This window comes from Anser cygnoides, chromosome 1 (genome assembly GCF_040182565.1).
Source record: "Anser cygnoides isolate HZ-2024a breed goose chromosome 1, Taihu_goose_T2T_genome, whole genome shotgun sequence".
NCBI classification, from domain to species: domain Eukaryota; kingdom Metazoa; phylum Chordata; class Aves; order Anseriformes; family Anatidae; genus Anser; species Anser cygnoides.
Window position 1 is genome coordinate 139910206 of NC_089873.1, and position 17138 is coordinate 139927343.

The 17138-nt window shown below is 41.5% G+C and overlaps 2 protein-coding genes across 11 annotated transcripts in view; one reads left to right on the forward strand and one right to left on the reverse strand.

Annotated features, from left to right (window-relative positions):
• Nucleotides 1-5660, forward strand: part of CYFIP1 (cytoplasmic FMR1 interacting protein 1) — a 73538-nt gene extending 67878 nt beyond the window's left edge. For all 7 annotated transcript variants that reach the window (XM_013180689.3, XM_048051194.2, XM_048051193.2 and 4 more), the window contains one exon: nt 148-5660. In XM_013180689.3, the coding sequence (XP_013036143.1) occupies nt 148-312 (165 nt within the window). In that variant the 3' untranslated portion in view covers nt 313-5660. The remainder of the gene's footprint in view (nt 1-147) is intronic.
• On the reverse strand, nt 2969-14456 carry NIPA2 (NIPA magnesium transporter 2). Of its 4 annotated transcripts, none has more exons than XM_066983381.1 (7): nt 14188-14455; nt 7986-8046; nt 7386-7608; nt 6094-6150; nt 5567-5657; nt 4888-5048; nt 2969-3955 (listed from the first exon to the last, which is right to left on the reverse strand). In XM_066983381.1, the coding sequence occupies exons 3-7, from the start codon at nt 7522-7524 to the stop codon at nt 3318-3320; spliced, it is 1086 nt and encodes a 361-aa protein (XP_066839482.1). In that variant the 5' UTR covers nt 7525-7608; nt 7986-8046; nt 14188-14455; the 3' UTR covers nt 2969-3317. The 4 variants fall into 4 exon arrangements, with proteins under 4 accessions (XP_066839482.1, XP_047907152.1, XP_066839495.1 ...); XM_048051195.2 differs by lacking the exon at nt 14188-14455 and adding an exon at nt 13959-14046; XM_066983394.1 differs by lacking the exon at nt 7986-8046 and having other exon boundaries at nt 14188-14456.
• Between the last annotated feature and the right edge of the window lie 2682 nt (nt 14457-17138).

Genomic DNA, 17138 nt, shown 5'->3' on the forward strand with positions numbered 1-17138 from the left:
CATTCATAACATTCATAACACTGCTGTGAGTGGTGAGGTCACCATTTGGTGCTTTTTTCTGTTTGTTTTTTTTTTTTTTTTAAATCTCCAGAGCTAGTTCCTGTTTGTATGTTGTGGATTTTTATTTTCTTTTTTTGATGTTTGCAGCCTTTGAAGAAAATGGTTGAAAGAATTCGCAAGTTCCAGATTCTGAATGATGAAATAATTGCTATTTTGGACAAGTATTTGAAGTCTGGGGATGGAGAGAGCACACCCGTGGAACACGTGCGCTGCTTCCAGCCTCCTATTCATCAGTCCCTTGCCAGCAACTAGACTTCTCACCTGACAATTTTTTTCACCTATTTAGGCTAAAAGTATGAGAAACAAAAAACACACCAACACTTTTACTGGGGCTCCTACTTGTGTTTTTCAGTATGCCTGTACCATTTGAGTGGTGTGCTGTCCTCTTCAGTCTCCAAGCACAGTAACTGTATACAATCCATACTTATTTTTCTAGACTAAAATTTTGTATACTTTGATTAAAAGCCTGCAACTGTAAAAGGTTTGTTTTTGAAATCTCTTTGCATTCCTGTACTGAGGTGGCTATGTTAGACTGGATTTGGCATAACTTTCCCCCTGCGCTGTCAAAATAATGGCTGTGGAGGGGAAGAAACTGGGTTCTGTAGAAAATTTTTCTAGAAATCAATTCCTAATTGTATTAGAGCATAATTAATTGCTTAATTAGCCTTTATTAAAAAAAACACAACAAAAAAAAACACAACAACAAACTCTGGTGCTTCGTGAGTAATTTTTCTAGTCAGCTGATTTGTTTTTCCTCGTTATAAAACTTTTCTGTGATCAGCAATAATGGAAATGAAGGCTAATTAAGGTGGTGGTTATTTATCATGGAGGTGACTGATAGTATTCTGTTATTTTTAAATGGCAGTACTTTACTTGATTAGAATGGGATCTGCCTCCTTTTTTTTTTTTTTTTAATGAGAGCTTCTAACACAGCTTGTATTTTGGCTGGAGATAGATACCTGTCTAGCAAAATACGTGTTTACAACTGGTAAGGGGTTCTTATTTACAAGAATCTTGAACAGACTGATCAGATGTAATCTGTCTCAGTACATAAGTTCTAATGAGTATTAATCATGATTTACTTGCAAAAAATGTTTTATTACACTTAACTGTATTATGCAAACACTGCATCAGTAAAATCGTTTGTAAAACTTTGCAACTCTAAGACTTGAGTTTTAAAGCAGCCAGTTCACCTGAAAGTAGGAACTCCTGCTTCCTTACTGGGGGATCCTACCAGAACTGTTCAGTGGTGTCGTACAGCTAGTTAGCTGTTAGAATCAAGCCAAAACTATCTCACCCAAACAAATGGGAGTTAAGAGGGTTGGAACAGACACCGAGGAATAAGTAGATGTTTTATCCAGGACACTGACTTCTGGAGATGGTCTTTCATCAATGTTTCTAACCCATACTGTGAAACCAAGAAGGTATCCCTTTAAGAACCTATTTTTCTCCCATCCCTCTTACTCATTCAAGGTTAATTGACAACAGCTCCTTTTCTCCTGCTGAGCTCTTTCAAATGTTTTACAGTAACAAAACTGAGTCCAGTAACGGGTAGAAATAAGTGTCTGACAGGATGCAGGCAGAAAATAAGCAATGTGTAGGTACAGGAGTGGGTAACTATTTTTGAAGAAGAAATGGGATGAAATGCCTCAGCAAACTAGAGGCTAGATCATAATTGGTTTAGGAATAACTACTAAGTCACACATACCTGAGGCTTCAGCTTGGCCATGTGGTACATAAATGTTCCAGAAATAAAGCCTAATTTTTGGCTTAAGAACTACTTAAAAATAACTAACTGTGGTGTAATTAAAGTATGTTCTAATTCTTACTGGTTAATGGGCAGCAGTAAGAGACTTGATCTCTAACATCTTAAATGTACTGGCATTAATACAGCTATTAACGTGACCTTTTTCCCTTTAGTGAGGGTGTTCAAGAGACTTTCAGACGTTAGTCCTATGAGATGTTTGTTCCGTGTTTTCAGAGGTGGCTTACTATTTTTGTCAACCTGATTAAGATGGTAAGAGAGTGGGAAAAAAAAAACAGCACCAAAAACAAAGCGTACAAAAGGTGTAACTTTCTCATTTTAAATAATCAGTCATCAGATGTAAGGGGTGTGGAGTCCAAAGTGTCTTGAAACATAAAGCAACAGGTGCTGCAGCGTGAGATTTTTAACCTGCTCTTCGGGGTGGTGCTTTGGTACTAGAAGGGCCAACCAGGTGCTCAGTGACTCCTCCACCGCCTGATACCTTTCCTGCCACTCCCAGCTGTTACGGGCTTTGTTGCACAACCTTCAGAGGGCTGTGGTCTGTAGCTGAACAGCGCTGATGTCATGTTCCTTCCAACTAGTTAAAAGTTCAAATCCTGCTGTGCACCCAGAATTTAAAGAATCTCGTTTTCTTACTTGAGACCTTGGTCCCTCAGCCCCTCCTCCAGTGAACCAAAGCAAAGTTGGTTTCACAGGTGGGAGCTGGATTTGTTTTTTGGTCCTGATAATAAACTATACTCCTTATCAGTAAGTACTAAAACCAAACAGACTCCATGGGACCTCTTGCACAGAAGAGGAAATAGCTGCTGTGAAGCGCTATTAACTACTCAAATTTTTCCTCCTGCACGAGGTGGCATGACAGCTGGTGCTAGTGCCTTACCTAGCCAAGCAAAGCAGAAGCTCCTGCCTTCTTGCTGCTGCCACCCAGTTACGCTGATGGGGTAAGGTTGGTTTGGTTGATGTAAATCCTGCAAGTTTAACATAAAGCTTTAGTTCAGCAGTATTTTCAAAGGATTTACTCCTGCTTGGTTGTAGCTTTCCATTTCCTGTTTCAAAGCTGGAACAGCTCCAGTTTTAGTATGCTTACAGCCACTCAGCATGCATTCAGGGCATGAGTACAAAGGATTCAGTTTCACTGCAATCTGTTTACCACCAATGCAGAAATAAAGCCATTTATTTTTGATAAAATTGTCATTAGTGCAATACATCTGAAAACAGAAGAGTGAAATGAAAGTATTTACACATAACTTAAGCAACAAACCCAACTGTGGTCTGAGGTCATTTTAGTATTTTTTTAAAGTAAAAATAAGGCAAAATAAACCCCCTTCAGTGATTTTGATCCAAACTAATCAAACTTAAAAAATACAGATTGTCTACACGTACCGTTAAGAAGAACATGAGGTTCCAGACAAGCTCAGACATTTCACAGCAGAAAAAAAAAATAATCCAGAGTTACAGAATTGTTCCTTTCTTATTTAACACGTAGATATTTTCAGAAGGCTGACAGACTTCCATTTCTCCTGGCTGAGAGACTCTCAGTGGATTGCATTTCACCTACACAGGTAGAACTTTCTTCGTCATGATTAAAGCAGTCGTACGTGCTCAGCAAAGAACCATTTGCTGCTCTCTCATCTTTCCGCAAGGAGACGGGCAAATTTGCCAGGGTGAAATTAACATCTTTGAAGGCATGCAATAAAAAGATCCCCACAATAATAGTGAGGAAGCCACTGAAGGTGCCAATAATATCATCAGCCGCCATGTGCTGCCATTCCTTGAAAAGGATGGCGGAACAAGTTAAAACGGATGTCGTAAAGATTACATAATAGATCGGAGTCACTATCGAAGTGTTGAATATATCCAGAGCCCTGTTCAGATAGTTGATCTGCGTGCTCACACAGACAATAAGGCTTAGCAGCAGAATCCAAGACAAGGGATGCTTCAGCACTGGTTTTCCCGCAAAAAGTTCCTTGATAGCGATGCCCAAACCTTTTACACAGGAAACTGATAACGCTCCAATCACAGAGCAAATTGTTATGTACACGAGAATGTTGGTCTGTCCATGGCGAGGTCCCACCACAAATATTAGAATTAAAGACACAATGACAACAAGTGTTGCAAAGACCACAAAACCTGTGTTTGGGGAAATAAAAAAAGGCTTGTTATTGACGTATACGATCAAAAGCATCTCAGAGGTACCAAGAATACACGTTAACAAGGTGATTGGCTCAGCTTACACAGAAAAGATCAGGCTGCTTCTCACTCACTACTCCTTCAACAGCAAAGTTAAACACTTTTAGAGTGACCTTGCTAAAATAATGAAACTTAGGCATATTATATTACCTTTACTGTTCTATCAGCATGATGACTACAGGATTAGATTGCTATATTGCCTTACACACAGCCTCACGGAGGCACAGAGATACTGGATCCAGGCTTGTGGCTGAATGCTCTTAAGGAAGTATGTTTTGGCAGGCTGCTATGTTCATCAGCAGATTTCCAATAATCAGCTCATTCCGTAAGATCATCTTTTTAGTCTCTGTGCTGGACACTTCCTTGTGTTTAAAATGGGAATTGGCTCTGCAAGTATAGCATTTTGCAGAAGTGTATGTGAGTGCCTCATCTTCCATGTAAGCACATAAGGTAGCCTCAAGGATTACACTTCTCAGCAGACACCTACCACCAAACCTACTTCTTCACTTAAGGACAGATCAAAATTGGGCTTACAGAGACCGACACACTTGAGTTAAAATTTATAAAAGTTGTATTTATCCATCTGTGCTGCTGCGTTTCTTTAAACTGTTATCTCAGTGGTTCATATCAAAACGCTTTGTTCAAGGCCAAAGAAGTTCACTGGCATCACGCAAAGCACCCTATGGAAGTCCATCACAGAACTCAAAGCCCTAGTTCATTTTGACAAAAAGAAGCAGACAGGCTGCCTTCCTAGAACTTGAAAAAAGCAGTAATAAAACTATAACAAAGGAACAATGGGCTGCTTAGAGAAGAGCAAGCACACACATCTTTCTGCAATAGCTACTTAGAGATCAAGCCAGCATCTGTCTTACCTGGATCACCTAGTTTGTTGGACATTTCATTTAAAGTTTCTACTTCCTCCTCTTGTGGAGCGTGAATGACCATCACAGTTGATCCAAGTATACTTAGCAAACACCCTATTTTTCCGTGGAGATTAAGTTTTTCATTTAAAAAGAAGGATGACAGAATGGCACTAAGAAGAAAAAATACACACCAGCAAACATGGAGTTAGTAATATTGCATTAATTTGCTCATCCACGTACAGGTTGCTTTGACTGTACAGGTCACTCACATATACAACATGCAGCTTTTGGTGAGCAGGAACACTATTAATGTCCATTAACCCATTTTTTATGCTGCCTCCCAAAAACTCTGTATCTAGGCACATGTAAAAATCATTTTTAAAAGATAAATAAAAAGATAAATATCTTCAATTGGGAATAAAAATACTACTCTGTTGCATACAGCATATTTTTCAAATGGAGAAGGTGATAGCTTTTTGCAGACTGAGGTGCAGATTTCTCGAATCATTTTAGAACAGTCATTTTACATTTGGAGAAACTTAAGAGTTACTCCCGATGTTTGTACCCACCATTCATTCATAGTTAAGAACAAACCACATTTATTACTGTATATCTCAGTGACTTATTTCTAAATAAATATTTAACTTCTCTCTCTGAAACCCCACTGCTTTCTGTTGGTGTTTCTTACCTTACAAGAACACTGAGAGCTCCTAGAGGAGTCACTAACGTAGCTGGTGCAAAAGCGTAGGCAGCAAAGTTAGCTACTTCGCCAGCTCCCACTGCAGAGTAGTAATAATAATAACAAAGAAAAACAAGTTAGGGTGTCTTATGCAACAAACCTGTGAATCAGTGCAAGTGTTCTTTCAGACATGAACATTCAGTACAGAACAAAGGAAAAGTCTAATTCTGGTGCTCAGCTAACAGAACAAAAAACTTCATTACTATTTTGTAGAGCAGACTGGAGGACTACAACACGTACTAAAATTGATTCAGCCAAACTAGAAGATGTATTTTGGAGCGTCTACGTTCTGGCTCCCCAACCTGCTAACTTGAGTCATGAACTTTTGCATGGAGACCTCTGCAATACCAGGCTACAAAGCAAACATGTTACAGGGTACAATGTAAATTAAGCCAGTTTCATGATTACAGTCAGTAAGTCCAGAATTTAAGCAATTAAAAGTTCAGACGACAGACACCATCTCAAAATTTACTTACTTGAAAGAAGTCCAGCCCACCACAGCCACTCCTTAAGGTACGCATGACCACCTTGTCCTGAAATTGAAAGAATGCATGTTACTCCATGAAAACCATACCTCAACAAACAGTAACACTGCCAAAATAGTTTTCGTAGCCCACGCCCATAAAAACATGGGCTGCCTTCTCATAACTGTTAGCTATAAAGACTAAGTATCTTCAAGCTCTGATGCGCAGATGCCTCCTGCAGCCCACTTTGAAAACTAATTATTTGATTTCCTTCCTATTAAAAATGGCACGGATTGTTATTCTGGCTTTACACTAAAAAACAGTTCTTTCAACTCACTGCAATGACATGAAAAGCCAAATTACATGTCTCTTAAGAGACATGCGTGGCTTAGGTAGTTGATTACACATACAAATGTGTGAAGTGCAGTCACACTTCCCCATTCCAACCCAGAAAGCATGAATCACGTATCTCACTCAAGATCAACCATCTTTTACAAGCAGAGATGACAAGTGCTGAATTAAAACTACTCAGATTCAATCTTCTGGTTGCAGCATCCTTAGATCATTCATTCACACACTCATTGCACTCTGTTCCCAAGCTCTGACCTAGCATAACAATCACTCATTTCCTTTGCAGGAAATACAGAGCTGGGGCAAGCGGCTTTTAAGAACTTGAAAACATTAAGTTGGGCTCCTCCCTGATGTAGACAGAATTCTTTGCTACTAGATATTTCAGATATGAACCTCATTTACCAAACACAGTCAGCTGTAAGAAAAAAAATCTAGTTAGTGCAAATCAGCATTTTACTGTTCCAATCAAGTACATTGGCAAAAGGATGAAAAAAATCAGTTCCCAAAATAGTAACAGCTATACTGAGAGCTATTTAATTTTATTAAATGCAGTTCAACAAAATAAAGCTGGAAATACAAACAGTCCACTAAATTGGCTTTTTGTGCACTGGTAATATATTAATCCATAATTAAAACTGAACACTGTTCAGAATCTTCCTGGCTTAAAAACCAAACACTTTCAGCGGCTCCAAATAACAGACTGCAGCACAGTGCATCACCATACGTGATGCTGAGACGCAAAGGATAGTTCAGTGAGCGTCCTCACGGGGCACTATATGCAAACTGCATAGTATGCATCACACACTGAGTGAGACGTATGTGACACCGGAGGGAAATAAAACACCAGATACATATTTTAGGTTTCCTATATCTGAGTCGGAACAAAATCTTAAGTTTAGTGATCTTCTTTGGAGCGGTAAAACTTAGAAGTCAAGTTTCTGAAACACATTTACCTGCTCTCATGGAGCCTTTCCTAGCTAATCGGAGCAGCCCCTTCTTTTTCAGGATGAAGCTTCCTCCAATGAAGATGCTGGAGCTCATAGCCAATGCCAGACCAATGCAGAAGTCATATTTCCCACGGGTTTGGCTCATCTCGTAAACTACAAGTGACTGTCACATTGATCAACGAACAGCACAACTTCTGTTACTCAACACAAGATGATGCAACACCGAAACCTGAGCAAAACAAACACACCGATTAAATTGGTAGAAATATATAATGTGCAGACAAATCCTCAACAGCTCACATGGATGGTTCTTCCTGTGAAAGGTCTATGAAAATAATAAAAGGAGGAAAATAAACAGAAGAAAAAAAGGCAACCCTCGAAGCACGCGTAAGCTTGCATCACAGATGAGTGACTAAGAAGTCTGAATGCACACGAGGGCATCTGACCCAGAACATTAAAACTGAAACCCAAAACAAGAAAAGTCCTTTAAAAAAAAAGAAACCTAAGGAAACTTTAAGATGTGCAATTTATTCTTCTTTTCCTTAAGTACACAGATCATGCCCAGCACACCTCCTAACTGATGATACTGCTCAAATAATTACTTACATCAGAATCAGTTTGTAAGAGAGTTTGAGAACAGCCACAGCATCTCTTCCACAGAAACTCCCTAGAAAAGTGAAAGAGCAGAACTGTGTAATCATACCGTAACTTGTCTAACACGAGCAAACTTGAACGAACACACATGCACTGATCCTCTAACAAAGAGGGAATCTGGAACAAGAAAAGGCAGCTATTTGTTGATGCACTGTACAAAGAGTTTCCCACACGTGTATGAAGTATTTTTCCAGCTCACCTTCAGTAACAAGTACGAGTTTACCGTTGAAAAGCATTCACCCAACTTCCCAGGCTCCAAATTTAGTCATGCAAGACCTCCGAGTACAGCTTAGCAGGAGATGCTAACTTTCAGACTAGAAACCAAGATTTTACATACCCAACCTCTAGCTAAACACGGACCTTTAGTTCAGTGCAACACATAACAGGAGAAAAGACGTAATGGGGATACCTTGGATTCCATGTAACAGGTAAGGTTTCAAATTCCAAGCATCTCCATAAATCATTTTGAAAAAAAAAAAAACAAAAAAAACAAATCCTAAAGTACTTTCAAGGTGATTAACCTCTCTGTAGTACTGAGGCAAATGGAAACTATCTTTAGGCTTTGATTTTAAGGTAACAGGTAATTATGACTGTACAGAGAACTAGTCTAAAGGAAGAAAACACCTATAGATAAGACAATTTTATTTCCTGGGAGCACCTACCACTGATGTGCTCAGAAGAGCGTTTATTTCCCTAAGCAACCATTTTCCAGCTATTCAGAAGCACGGTGCGTGATGCAAGTTGTATCAACAAGCTTTTGATTTCGAAGGAAGACAGCAGCTCCAGGAGGAGGAGCACACCGCCAGCATCAACACACTGCGGCACCCAGCACCCAGGCTCTGGCAGAGAGGGACATACCACTGCAAGCCTAACACTCCATACAGGCATATTGCAGCCTGCCACTCAAGCTCACAGCTCCAATTCCTGTGCTTGTTTCTTCACAAACTTTTCTTCCAACGCTGCCTTTCCCTCTATGTTCCTGCTGCCAACTTGGATTAATGCACTGCACCACTAGGGAAGCCCAGCAGAGAGCCACAGGTAGGTTCACATTAACCCTGAACATAGATCCTCTTATTTGCATCCCGTTAGGCTGCAAAAAAGTGAAGGAAAGCAGTCCCATTTAATAAGAGCTCAACATGTCACTAATTCAAAATGCCGTAAGATCTCCTGTTCAAAACTCTCAAGCCCTCTTTGATTATCCTTACGTAAGTTTTAGTACCTTATTTTGTAAATAAATAAATAAATATAACTGTGAAGGTCTGTTTTCAGCTTCTAATGACTTTAAAACAACAACAACAACAAAAAACAACTTAAGTGGATTCTTGCATGATACAAAGACAGCCACCAAACAAAACCCCAGGGGACAAATGACTAGCGTGAGACAGAGCGGAACAAGTCACCTAACTGCATCAAGTACTTCTCTGGTTTTTAATTCAAAGCCACACTTCCAGTCCCCTGGAGAACAAAGGCATTTTTAATGCAAGGAAGAGGCACCTGGAGACGTTTGTGACCATTCTACCAGCCCTTCTGGCAGTCCCAAGACACGAAGCCGGTCATCGAGCTCTTCAGCTGCAGCCGATGCGCCGCGTGGTGCTGGTGCTGCACCAGCTTGCGGGAGGGCACCTCTCCTGCTCTAGCTGTGTCACTAACGAGAGCACTTTTACTAGGGGAGCTTGTTATTAAAACTGGACTTTAACTGCCAAAACCACCTTTTTTTTTTCCCCTCCAGCTTGCAGCGTTATCTACACAAAAACTTCTGATGGAGGTGAAGAGCATTACTCAGTCCCATCCTGCCACCCACTGCGTCTCAGAGACCAGGGAAGAAGCACATGCTGTTTTTCTTTGGAGTAGAAAAATATGATTGCAGATGACTGAGAAAAACTCGTGGTAGTTTTCTGAATTTAGACTTAAAAAATGCCCTAAGGATGCTATGTGCCAGAACTATTAATCCTACTTTCCCTCAAGTCCTAAATACATTAAAAGCATTTTGATTCCCCATCAACTGCTCTGTTAGCCTCCTAAACGATTCTAATCTTGACTACTTCTTCACATAGGTTAGCGCTAGCTTTTCTTTCTAAGCTGAGCTGTCCTCATAGACGTGGCCAGCCCGATCTCTGCTCAGACAGGATGGCCAGGCTTCCCTTTGCAGCTTATAGGGATGTCCGCAGTCGCAGGCACAGGAGAGCTCACGTTTTGGGCAGGCTGTACTTGAATTCTAACCCCGAGTTTCAGTAGAAGAGGACCTAAGACGTATTCATAAACATCGTCTAGAAAAGCTATCTATTACCTTTGGAAATATGAACAGAATGAAATGAAGTGAAAGGAGCATTTTCTGGAATAAGTACTCCTTTAAAGCTTCAGCTTTGGGACGCACTGAAACTGTCCTATTCCAGCAGCCCGGGCCACCACCAACTCACAAAAAGGAGAGAAGCCAGGAAATGCAGGAGGTAAGCGGAGCTGGCAGTGTTTTTCCTTGTACTTGGTACAGTTCTGCTGAGGGTCTTTAACTGAGTTCACAGCTGATTTTAACACCGAGAGTACTTCATCCATACATGACCAGCAGTTTCATGAAGGAATACAAGTTTGCTGCTCTTTCAGAGACCTAATGAGGGGATACGACGTTCTTACCTACATGCAACAGTATTTAAAATGTCCCAAAAAAACACCTATTTGGGATTTGCCTGTGGATCGTCTAACATCATAAGCCCTAGCTCTCAGAGCACAACAGCACAATGACAGACAGCACAAGGAGCCGACCAAGTTTGAGGGTTAGTGGGCAAGGAGAAAAGGCTTTCTGAAAAACTGGTGGGACTTAAGTAAGTCCAGATTAACCACAAAGCCCATTTGCTTAATTTAAGATGTAACTGGGGAGTATCGTAAATGGAAAATAAAGCTGCTGACAAGACAGAGTCTCTAGTCTAAAACACACAAATACTTTTATTCCTCTTTGCTCAAAAGTTCTTTGCTCCCCAAAGTAGCATGTGTGCGCACACAGAGCCCAGAAGATGTTAAATATTTACTGTAACAAATCAATTCTCTAAATGTTCAGAAACACTAACAGTAACACTGTGAGACGAAATATTATTTTCCATTTAAAAGCGGATACGCTCAAGCTATGGGGGAGTTACCAGCCAAAGACAATTAATTACCACCTCTAATAGTTGTACATTGTATGAAAGCAGTAATTACTGTCAGCAAAAGTGAACGTGGTGGATTTCTGAAACTTTGCCTACTTGGCCACCAGTAGACGATCTAAACGTAAGATAAAATACCTGATTGCAAGAACTCAGGGTTTACTCTCTAACAGCTGGTACTTTTAACAGTGAATGGGCCGGTGTCACTGCCAGCCCTTCCCTGCCCGATGCCATTAATTACTCTCTGTCCTTTGGGCAGATCACCAATACCAACCGGCAGACGATTCAGATATGACTCACACGGAAGGATTTTAAAACAAAGGTCTGTTTTGACAAGACATCGGCAATGGTTATGCCAGCTCCAGCCACCCAGAGTCTTCTGAACTGTTCTGTGGTGTTTTATTTTCCATTGCACTTATTTGTAAGAGCTCCATGAGAAGTTTTGTGTTTCTAGCATTGAAATAGCACACCTACTCAGTGCCCTCCTATCTGTGAAACTTTCCAAGGAAGAGAAGTGGGTTCAATCACCAAAAGCTTATAACAAATACACATTGACTATTACGTGTTTCCTTCTTCCTTTCCAGAGGCATAAATCCACAGGAAACAGAAACACTCCCTAACAACATAAATGTTCAACAATGAGCCTTTCAAATGCTCTTTACACGTACCAATTTTGTTCCAAAATCCAGACGCATTTGCTTTTTAAATATTTCAAATTTTAGGTTCCTAAAATATAAGTTCAAAAGAGTATTAACTGGCATTTTAAGAATTCAGCTAAAAAAATTACGTCCATAGTTTCACGCTCATCTCATTTTCATGCATGACACACAAGAGCATACATTGTCTTACCTATGCTTTAAAAAGGCAGAATTGCTGTTTCAAAAAACTCGAATAACAGAGTAGTGTGATTTTTAAATTTAATCTTCCCTACGTATGTCTGATCTGAAGCCTCAGTTATTCCATCCCTTTGCTTTTCATTTCGCTAATCAAAGAAATTAACTTGCAATCTAAGATATTCCTTTGAAAGCAACATGCTAAATTTGAGCTGAAATACTATCCTAGTCCTTTCAGTTCAGTAAGTTATGTGCTAAAGCACCTTTATCACAAAACAGTGATAGGAAATTTTAATTATTGGCTTTGGTATATTAAGTTCTTAATAGGACGTTCATATACAGAACTCCTACGGTGGAAAGAAGTACGAAAACAGATAAGTAATCTTCCTTAGAATAAGTCCACAAAATACAGCTAACTCTTTAATTCAAGTCTTTTCTCAGTCATGTTCTGTCCACTCCTGAACATCTCCCTGAAACACAGGTCGAGAGAACACCGGAAGGACAAGCATAACATCCCATTAAGACAAAACAGCTGCTGGTTGAAATGTTAGCCACATACATCTTTAAAAGGCCAAGATGTACGTACACATCCAGAACCCAAAGGTGCTACAGGAGTTATTTAGGACTTGCATGGCAAGTCAAACCCCAATGAAGTTTTCCAGCTTTGTCAACAAAGTTAAACGAGCGTGCAATCTGATGCATATTGTTTATATATCACGCAGACCAGGTAGTATGTTGTATCGTAGTATTTCATGTTTACAGAGATGTCATATATGTGTATGTATGTAGCATAACGTTAGAGGCACCAGCACAGGTATTCCAAGCAAAAGACATGTTAACAGGTTCAAAGTTGCCCATTTTTAAAGATTTTAAACAGCAGGGAGACTTACTCTTTTATACCAGATTTCTATTAATGAAGGAAAACCAATGAGCATTCCATTTTAAGGTACTAGGAGAAAACGAGAAAAGTTCCACACTTAAACTTTCTGCACGTCTTACTCTTTGTATTTGGTATTTGCACTTATTCTCTTCTATAAAAAGAATGATCTTCAATTAAAAGATTTTAACATAAAATGAAAAAGTATCTTCACTAAAACAGCGTGCTATTCATTAACTAAATGTAACTACAAAGGGTGCTTTGTAGCCAATACTGTCCGCGTTGACTGCGTTTCCCAGAAGTCCATCAAAATAGACTTAAAATTAGGAGTCAGTGATATGACTTGCCTCACCCTGGCTGTACCTATTGCACTGCTCCCATTCTCTGTAGGACGAGTAACCAGCAGGAGTTCACTGACGTGAACCTCTAGCATTTAAGATGGGCAGTTTCAAATATAAAAAAAAATTAGTAAGTCCAAGTCAGATCTAGACTTCAGACACACCTTTTCCTTTGGTGTGACCAAGGAGCACGTAACCTGCTTTCTATTTGTTATGATTTTACCTTGAGAAGGTTTAAGAGCTGTAATGAAAGCAGAACCAGTGTGACGCTGAAGTCTAAGCACAATGCGCATGAGAACTTACGCAGTAGTTTCCTACCAATGAACCTGTTACCTTTTCAGGAAAAAAAATACAGCATATATAAATAAATATATGTATATTTTATGTATGTATAATTATATATATGTAAAATGAGGCATATCAAAGCGTTCAGAAAGATGCAGGATGACTTATTGGGTCGAATTACATATAGCATTAGAGATATTGCAGCAAAATGGAGAAAATTAACAGGTAGACTGAAAAAGGTCTTAGAACAACCAAGGACCACGACGTCCGACCCAGCCTCCACCTTCACAGCACGGAAAACAAACACAAGGCACCCTCCTGACCTACAGAGCAAGCCAAAACGCCGCATGACGCCCCAAACCAAAGCGCAGCCGGGCGGTTCAGCAGCCGACCCGGAGGCCCCAGCTCCCCTCACCGTGACCCCCCCGAGGGCCGCCCGGCCCCGCCCCGCGGCACACCTCAGCGCTGCCCCAGCCGGCTCCGGGGGTACCGGGGGGGGCTCCGCGTCCCCTCAGCTCCGGGGACCCCGGGCACGAAGCCGGCGCCGCTCCCCCGAGGCGCCCCCTGCACGTGGGGGCGGGGCCCGGGCGGAGGGGGCGTGGCCTACCAGAAGCCCCACCCACACGCCCACCACCCCACGAGGCCCCGCCCCCTCCCCTCGCCCCGCCGCCCCTCCCCCCCCGTTACCTGCCGCCACCGCCCCTCACACCCCCGCCGGGAGGGGCCCCGCGGCCGCCGCCGCTCGCGGACGAAGAGGAGGAGGAGGGGGAGGCCGGAGCGGGCGGAGGGAGGGGCCGGCAGCCGTGCGCTGCTCCGCCATGAGGGGAGGGGAGCGGGGAACGGCGGCGAGGCGAGGCGAGGAGGGAGGTGATGGCGGGCGGCGTCCCCGCGCCCGGCCGCCCCCTCCCCGCTGGTCCCGGCAGCGCCCGCCGGAAGGGGCGCGGCCGCCTCGCTCTGGGCCCCGCCGCTCGTCACGTGACCCCCCGCGAGCCCGCCCTTCCCCCAGGGCTGGCGGGGAGCGGCCCTCCCTCTGACGTCACCGCCGGCGGCCGTTAATGGCCCCGCCCTCGGTGCCCGTCACCCTCACGGCTGAGGGGGATGGCGGTAACTGCCTGGTCTCGGGCCTGGGCAGAAATTCGTATTGAAACGAGCGCGTTTTAACCCAGTTTTGCTTTCTAGTAGGGTCAGCTTCATCTGAAAGTTATATACCCTCTGATGCATTGCAGCACAGCCATGCGTCGTTCATCACCGTTTCTTACCCCAAGCACTCCTCCTACAAATACGTGTTACCCATGTTTTATACTCTTACAGAAAATAAAGTCTTACAAACCCTACACAATAATGAAAAAAAAACACATTTTACAGAGTTTGGTAAATTGTACTGTTTATTAATCCTTTTAATTCAGATCGCACTCTCCTAATGCACGCTTTACAACCAAATACACTTTGATGTCATACAGCTGACCCATGTTTCTAGGCGAGCATTTCTCACCCTGTAGTGAAGACTGGAACAGTTCTAAGGAGAGGCAAGCTCCAGGCTCACAGCGCCCTTCAGTTCCTTCAAAACTATCTAAATACACTTTCCAAAACTGAACATTACTCTAGACAACCCAAAAATGTGGTAGCTCCACACAGGAGATGCAACTTCACCTTTTCAAATAGAGCTAACCTGTTTTATCACATCCCCTAGTGACAACAGTTTCTACTTTTATCTCTTCTTTCTCATGGTTTGTGTCGACTTTACCAGAATCTGCACAAGCTGCTTAAGTTTTGTGTAAATGAAGTAACAAAACCAGAGAAGCAATCTTGGCCTTTCCTCACAGGATACGCATAACAAAACTACTCTTCTTCACATTACAGGTTGTAGTCTTACTCATCAACTGAATCAAAATGGCCCCTCACTGTCAGTAAATCCTTGTAGTTTCCAGGCCACTCAAGTGAATCGATCAGTTTTAGGCTTATTTTATTCCCTAAGACAACATTCTATTCTCCAATTTGAAACTAGTCTAGTGGCCATGACATCAACATTGCACATGTCAAGTAGTTTTTATGTATGGGTACATATATATAATACACATACACGAAGCAAGAAACAGATGTTAGCTAAGTAATACACAGTAGGAGGCTAGCTTTTCTGTGTTTTTCAAGATACAAACTGTGAAGTCTTTGAAAAAGGTCAACAGCTGATTAACCTCTTCCTCCTGCTTTTTCAACTGCTTGTTCTGATCAACATACTGTTACCTGTTCACACAAAATACAACAGTTTTAAGTGCTCTCAATTCATCACAAATCATTAAATCCTTATTTCACAGCCAGGGGTTGTGTTCACTAACAGAAAATAATCAAAGCATCTCTGAATAATTTACAAGAGATGTACCAGGCATGTTTTCAGAGTATCTGGAAAGAACTCTGAAAAGAAGAACAATGGTAAACTAAGCACAACCCAGCTTTGTGCTCAGTGAATTTCACAGGAAAGGTCTGCTAGTCCAGGTACTTCTGCAAGACTACGGACAGAACTTTCAGGTCTCAGTATCTACTGCCTATATAAACATTCCTCAAGGTTTAAGAGGGACAAAGAGCAAAACTTCCACCCTTGGGAAACATTAACAGGTTAGCAGTTATCCTGCTTTGTGTTGCATACTTGTTGACTCTTGTGCAACGATCTCCAACTCCATACATACTGTGAAAGGATCACGATAAAAGCTATCTACCCAAAGCTGCTATCTGGTACACAGTCCCTTGGCAGAATACCACCAGCTGGCAGAGTTTTAAAGCATCCCACCAGGGTGCTAAATTCAGTGATGTCTGTACATGCCAGAAAATTGATTAGGAAATCAGGCAGCTGGAGCAGGGTCTCTCGTGGCCACGTCCCTGCTGCATTTAACAAAGACAGCTGAGCAGAACAAAGGATCCATGTCTGCAAGTATATTCATACAACAGTTGCGCTGCCAGATGCAACTTAAGGGACTCTGCTTTACACATAAGATCTCAAAACAAAGCTCATAAAAAAAAAGAAAATCAACAGCACTTTTTCTCCCCACTTCTTGGTTAAAAAAGAAAAAAAAAGAGCTGTGGGGCTGAGATATGTATGCTCAGAATTGGTTATGTCACAGACTTCAGTAGTAACAGTGGTATAGGCAGCACAATGGCTTTTACCACAATGATGCCTTAAAAGCTCTAACTGCAGAGTACACAGTAAGAGAACAACGGAGTTGAATTTTATTGGGGAAAAAAAAAAAACATTCCCAAAATACATACTCCTTGTTTACTTACAAAATTAAAATAAAAAATAAAAGAAAACCAGAGATGCTGCATGTAGAAAAGAAAGGTTCTCTAGTTTTCTGGTCTTCCTATCTTGGTATAGCATATTAACATCATCAATACCTTTAAAAATAACATTTTCAACACATATTTTGTAAAGAATCCACAACGTTTTCCAATGCGCACAATGTTTTACACTGGAAAGGAGCTACTTTGCTTGTTTTAAAGTAACATTTAAATTTGACCAGTAATAATACTGATGCATCCCCTAAAACACAGCGCAAAGACTGAAAGAGCTCCTAATCAAAATCCTGCCATTTGAAGAAAAACCGCATGCCTGAAAATTGTGCTTATGTGCCAGTACCTGAGGAGCTATG

Bases quoted from the DNA above. Each gene is read 5' to 3' on its own strand.
- NIPA2 (XM_066983394.1), bottom strand. From the start codon at position 7,524: ATGAGCCAAACCCGTGGGAAATATGACTTCTGCATTGGTCTGGCATTG. The intron at 6,151-7,385 runs GTAAATGTGTTT...TTTCAATTTCAG, and splicing joins GAAAGGCTCCATGAGAGCAG to GACAAGGTGGTCATGCGTAC. The intron at 5,658-6,093 runs GTAAGTAAATTT...ACTACTCTGCAG, and splicing joins GTGGGCTGGACTTCTTTCAA to TGGGAGCTGGCGAAGTAGCT.